Raw genomic sequence first — 6,103 nt, 5'->3', positions numbered from 1 at the left:
TAATGGTCACAAGACAGGAGTTAGCACCTTCTGTTATAGATCACACATTCATATTTGAAACTTTGGAACTATGACCTTCCATTAAACCAAGTTTAAATAATTTTTGCATGATTTTTCATATTTCAAACAGCAGCCATGGCATCCATGTGTCTTTCAAAACCAATTAACAGAAACAAATAAAGGCAACATGACTAATAATGATTTAAAAAGCGTTTATTTTGTAGGGAGTAGCTTGGAAAGTCATCAGTTTACATCAAAGAAACTTATTTTTTTCCTTTCTTTTTTGCACCTTTCTTTTTAACTGGGGCCTCCTCTTCGTCCTGTCCTGTGGCAGCTTTAATCCTCTTCTTCCCAAGGGGAGTCTTAGCATACCAGTTCTTTAAACATTAGAGAAAAAAAAAACTAATCAGCAACTTAACTTTAAACTTTAGAAATTTTATCATTTCTATAACTAAAATTGCAGCTTACCATACTACAGCTGCTCAGTTAAATGTGAAAGGCTATGACAACAAAAAAAAGACATTTCCTCTGCACCTTTAGGGCCTCTTCTTCCTCTTGAAACACAGGATCTATCTTCGCTAATGGAGGAACAAACTCATCAGCAGTCAGTGGTCTGTTTGCCTGCTGTACGATGCGACGCTTGGTGACAATGCTCTGGACCACCTTGACCATGTGACCTGGTGTGTAGCCATCAGAAATTTTTGCAAGACAGCTGAGGTCCAGTGCCTTCGTTATTACACCTCCCTGTTTTTTGATGAGTTGCCTCCACAGTACTGAAAGAAGTAGAAGTCCTGTTTAATGACAATCATCAGAGATTTCATTATGATAATATTGTAAAATAAAACATTCTGAATTTGTCTATTCTTACTGTATCTAGAGCCATAGTCAGGTCTCGGGATTAGGATGATTTTGCTGTACATTTTACACAAAGACTTGATGTCAGCACTTTGCGGATCTTTAGTTGTTCCAATTATTAAAACACGATCCTCCCCTTTGATCAGCTTCAGAGACTTAGGCAAGTCTTTCTTCAAGCGTTTTGGATCCAACTGTTACACACAGAAAGTAATATGAACTTGAACTGAAATATTTAAAAAATAAAAGGCAATTCTATTCATTTTTCATTTCGCTTAAAGTACCTCTTTCTCTTCCTTGGGAACTTTCTTGTAGAACATTTTTTGTGCATCTTCAATCCATATTACAGAGGGTTGCAACAATCTTGCAACCTGCAGAAAGATGGTTATGTTCTTTCTGGGTGAGCCAAAATATCCGCAAGAGGCAAATGATTTACATTTCTCATGTTCCAGTAAGTTCCTAACCAAATATTAAACTTTTAAATTAATTAAATAAGAGGAATAACTTCTAAGACCATTTAAGAGTTAAAAATAAAGGTTGGTTTAAGTCTAGTCTTTTTGTATGTGAAGATTATGATATTTATTTTTTCAAGAACTCTGGAATAAGCACTATCATTATAAAGCTGGCTCAATGGCAGTGTCATTGTGCTACCTTAAACACCATGTGGAGCATCATGGCGAGTCCGTTCTTTCCCGGGTACTTCCCTGCTGTGTTCAGAGGAGACAGGTCAAACAGGTTTGCACCAGTCTCATGGCAGATAGCATGGATCAACATCTTCTTTCCTACACCTGAGGGTCCTGCCAGTAGGATGGCCTTTATCAAAGGAGCTTTTTCATGTACCACCTGAGAGCCTGTCAACAAAACACATTTTATAGTTACACCACAAAGGATATGATCAAATGTATTTTTAAAAATGATGCAACTGCTGATCATACCTAGTGGTAAAACTGCATACAGAGATAAGATCTGGCGAACATCTGACAGTGATGGCATCGGCTCAATGTCATTTTGCCTCAGGGTGGTCCCGAGGTAGCTATAGTCACCTGAGAAGATGGAGGAACAACTTTAAGATTGACATTTATTTATAAATGTAAGATACCCGAATGTATTTCCTGACAACGAAAATGGCTTTTAAGGAAAAATTATTTTTGATGATGGTGTTTTGGTGATAATAAACCAGAAGAGGGCAGCACATTACCACTAACCAGTTAGATGTTACCTTGACTGTCACATAGAGCTACATGTCGAGAGTTCTGTTAACTTATTAATAAATGAAAGATTTCTAACCCTTTAAATGACAGTTAAAAAATGTGAAAGTCTTACCCAAGTAATCCTGCATTCTAACATTATCAGCCTTTTTCAACAAGCCTTGTTCCACCAACTCCTGACAAAGAGACTCAAGCGTCCTGGCAGACATGAAAATGGCATGATGTTATTTCTATCTACACCATTTGCATTGTGTATTTGAATTTATGCAACATCATTCTGTACAGGAAATCTTCAGAAGAGCATCAGCCTTGTGATCTCACCTATCAGCTGTCAAATCTTTTTCCTTTTTTTTCTTCTTCCCACTCTTAGATCCTTTCTTTTTCTATGGTGGAAAAAAATGTCATCAGGAAATGGCTCAGTTGGTGTGGTTTGTTTTTCTTTTTCTTCCTACCTTTGCATTCCCTTTAGTTTTACTCCCCTTGTCTTTATCCACAGATAGTTTCCATTCGGCCAGCTCTTGTCTCATCTCCTCATCTACCTGAGACAGGCAGGACAAAACAATGAGTGGAGCTGTAGGTGTGCTAAATTAGTTTTCAGTGATGTTACCAGCACCTGAATTGGAGCAAATGGCTTTTGTGTATTGATTACAACATGTTATGTCCTTAAAGTGCTGTATGCTCAAGTTGGCACCACCTGTAGTCGGATCTCTGCCTCAATATCTTTCCTCTTCTGTTCCTTGATCAGCTCTACCTCATGTCTCTGGCTTAAGTTTTGTGACTCGTTTCGGGTTTGCCAAATATCTGAGGGTGAGAAAAAGCAGATGTGGGCCTCTTTTAAGTGAATAAGCTACTTCTATGAAACAGGAGATGCTTATACCATGACAAGAAAACTAAATTAAAATTTCCATGCTTTACTTTATACATCAAAACAAAGTACTTTGGAACTTAATATGATCTGATGATCTTCAATTTAGACAAAGTTTTTGAATAATTCTTAATTTGAAAGGCAATAAAAACGTATAAACCAACACACCGGCAAATGTTTTGTTTCCAACTACCAAGTCAGGCAGAAAAGCTGAAGATAGCATCTTCAACCCTGCTTCTTCTTCCTGAAGGTTTGGGAAAAGTGGCATTGATTCACAAAAAGCTGGCAGGGATTTAAAAAGGTGAAACTATTTATTATTTGCAGAATTTTAAAATTAATAAATAAGTCCTTACCTCCTCATCACTCTTCCCTTTATCCTTCTTCTGTTCCTTGTCCTTCTCCTCCTTCCCTTTTGGTTTGTTGTTGGAATCCTCTTCCTCTTTAGCAGCAATTTCTTCTCTTAACTTATCAAACAGGAGCACACCAAATGTTATTTTTTCTTGATATTGCACTAAAATGTAAATTACTTTTGGTCCAGGGTGTATCACACCTGTTGAGGGTCTTTATTTGCAAAAATGAGCAGTGAACCTCCCTCCTCCACGTCGGGGTAGTCTGGAAATGAACCTGTAGCATCGCTTTTTGAGGAATAAACACAAACAATAATGATGGCTGACTTTAAGGAATGTGGAAATGGTTTAAACAAATCATAAACACATAAAAAGGACATCTGTGCCATCTTACCGACATTCAATATACCACTGTCGGATTTGTTCTTTCATAGTTTTAGTGATGTTATGACCCTCCATTTCTCTTAGCTCCTTTGTGACATCATCTACAGACTTTAGGTAGTCTTCTTCATACTCCTCTTGTTTTAGGTGTGAAAGAGCTTCATTGGCCTGGGCAGTAATTTCTGCAGGGCAGGGCACCTGGTATTTTGGATCCATTGCCTATCATGGGTGTTATCAAACATACTTAATGTTACAAATTTGCATTCCTTTATTTATTGTGAGCTTCCATTACTATTCATGAAAAGAAAAGTGTAATGGGAAACTTTATTTAAATAAAGTGTAGCATGAACACATGATAAAAGGAGATGAAGGAAACAAAAGCAAAATCATGTCATACCTCAAGCAAGGCATAGATCAAATAAGACTTAAACACAGTTTTGTTTTTCTCTCCCAAAAGTTATAGATGTATTTAGAATAGTTCAGGATAATTTGCAGTGTTAGAGATCCATTTTACTCACCATTCCCAGGAAAATCATTTCTTCAGATCTGAGAATATCTGTCCTTTTCCTCTGTATGTAGCCTCTCCACACCTGCAGATCACATTCAGCTCAGTCTTACAGCATAAAAGGTGACAAAAGGATAGAGGAATTGTATAGAGCTATACCAATAACTGAGGACCTTTTGAATGCAGACCACAGCCAGCTCAATTTGATCTGGTCCAGGGTCCTTGGTTCCGTACAACCTGTTCATGTTTCTGCTTTCTTCATTCAACTTTGCCCTCTGGCGTCCTTGGCGGGCCCTCTCCAGCACCTGAATGATCTTAATGGCCTCCTCTTGACTCATGTCCTTGTACACTAAAGGCTGTATAAATTGTACAAAGATATAACATTGTCACAATATTTTGTTTGTAAGTTACTCGTAAATAAATCTTTTAAAAGAAAACTTTTTTCTTTCAAATCTATGTCTCAAACTTGAATCCATTATATTTCTTTGTATATAGGAAGACAGAATCATTGGTGAAATGTCCAAATAAAGGCCATAAATGCAGGCTTATGTAACAGGTAGCTACTTTATAACTCACTTCTGGACTTCCAGTAACCTCCACCACTTTAAGGATTTCTGTCAGCATCATCTTTCGCTCTTGTAGCTCTTTGCTGCGATCACTAATGAAATAGTGAGGGATAGGGATCTCAAGGTCCGCCTGGAGTAAAAGCCAAGGAAAAAACTTTTATTCTGTTACAAAAGGAGCTACACCGATGCAGTCAAATCCTGCTGTTTCTGATTAAGTCTGTTCATCATATTTGAAACTTACAGGTAAAAGCTTTAAGTCAAGAAGGACATCATCCATGTAATGGTACTCTGAAAACTCTTTTTCCACCATTTCATTCTTCAGCTCTAACACCCTACCCATCACACCATCAAGAATGGCCCGGATGACTCTTCTCTTCTGTGGGTGGACGATCTGGTCATAGACCTCCTCCAACTGTCTGAAGATTTGAAGGTACCGTACATACAGCTTGGCCAGGCGCTGGAAGAACACCACCCTGTCCTTTTCAGGTCGAGGGGCCTCAGCAGGCAGCTCCTCAGCCAGCAGACGACCCAGCTCTAACTGGGCATCAGCCCACAGCTGGTTGTAAGTCCTGGAACAGTGGAAGTAAGATGTCGATCAAAGAGCCAAAATAACAGAAGAAGACGACAGGTATAATAGTCAAGTGACGTATCATTGTTCATGTCTATGAGTTAAACAATGTTTTAAAGTTAACATTATTCTTCATTTTGCTTTAAAAACAATACATGAAACGACCTGCTAACAGGCTAAAGTTAAATATAACTAGCTAGCTCTACTCCAACCGTAAACTAGACGGTAACTGCAGCAACTCCGTAAAAGTTTACCTTTGCGACATGTCTATTGAGAGAAAAGTTTTCAATATACTGATAAAAAAAAAAAACAAGTTAACAAATAAAACAGAAACAAAAGTAGCCTCGGTGCAGCCTTGTAGGTCAGAGTTATCGGGTTTCCATAGTAACAGTTATAACAGTCAGTCCGGAAGTGAGTCGACTGGCTTTACAACGTCCTGGACCAACAACAATAAAAGTAATAAAACTAGAATAGCACTCGGAGAGCGCAGAACTCCGCCATTAGCCCTATCCCCCAATAGTAGCCTACAGAGTCCTTAAAAAAATTCCTGGATCCAGACGGTGATCCCAAAATCTAATCAGGTCTTCCTTATGCCATTTCTGACATTTCCTGAAAATTTCATCAAAATCCATCCCTAACTTTCTGAGTTATGTTGCTAACAAACAAACTAACAAACTCTCCCGATAACCTCCTTGGCGCAGGTTATAAGATAAAAGAAAAGAAAAGAAAGAAACAGGGATAAATAGCTAATTGTTTGTGTTTCACATACATTTAAGAGTGACTACTGTTTAATATATACATACATGCAAAG

At 38.0% G+C, this 6,103-nt stretch overlaps 1 protein-coding gene across 1 annotated transcript; it reads right to left on the bottom strand.

Annotated features, from left to right (window-relative positions):
- Window positions 1-239: 239 nt before the first annotated feature.
- On the bottom strand, window positions 240-5,557 carry zgc:153738 (uncharacterized protein LOC558115 homolog). Its single transcript, XM_041791410.1, has 19 exons — window positions 5,547-5,557; window positions 4,966-5,293; window positions 4,735-4,854; window positions 4,332-4,514; window positions 4,172-4,243; window positions 3,667-3,872; window positions 3,476-3,560; window positions 3,279-3,389; window positions 3,094-3,169; window positions 2,755-2,861; window positions 2,513-2,599; window positions 2,382-2,443; window positions 2,176-2,258; window positions 1,788-1,895; window positions 1,504-1,703; window positions 1,137-1,223; window positions 869-1,046; window positions 535-773; window positions 240-377 (listed from the first exon to the last, which is right to left on the bottom strand). Exons 1-19 carry the CDS (start codon window positions 5,555-5,557, stop codon window positions 264-266), a joined length of 2,457 nt encoding a protein of 818 aa, XP_041647344.1. The 3' UTR covers window positions 240-263.
- Between the last annotated feature and the right edge of the window lie 546 nt (window positions 5,558-6,103).

The sequence above is a fragment of the Cheilinus undulatus genome, linkage group 7, assembly GCF_018320785.1.
Source record: "Cheilinus undulatus linkage group 7, ASM1832078v1, whole genome shotgun sequence".
Taxonomy (NCBI): domain Eukaryota; kingdom Metazoa; phylum Chordata; class Actinopteri; order Labriformes; family Labridae; genus Cheilinus; species Cheilinus undulatus.
This window is presented reverse-complemented; position numbering and strand designations above follow the sequence as displayed.

Excerpts from the sequence above, each read along its gene's own strand:
- zgc:153738 (XM_041791410.1), bottom strand. Across the intron at positions 2,444-2,512 it reads AAACTAAAGGGAATGCAAAG|AAAAAGAAAGGATCTAAGAG; the intron begins GTAGGAAGAAAA and ends TTTCCACCATAG. Across the intron at positions 2,259-2,381 it reads AAAGATTTGACAGCTGATAG|GACGCTTGAGTCTCTTTGTC; the intron begins GTGAGATCACAA and ends CATGTCTGCCAG.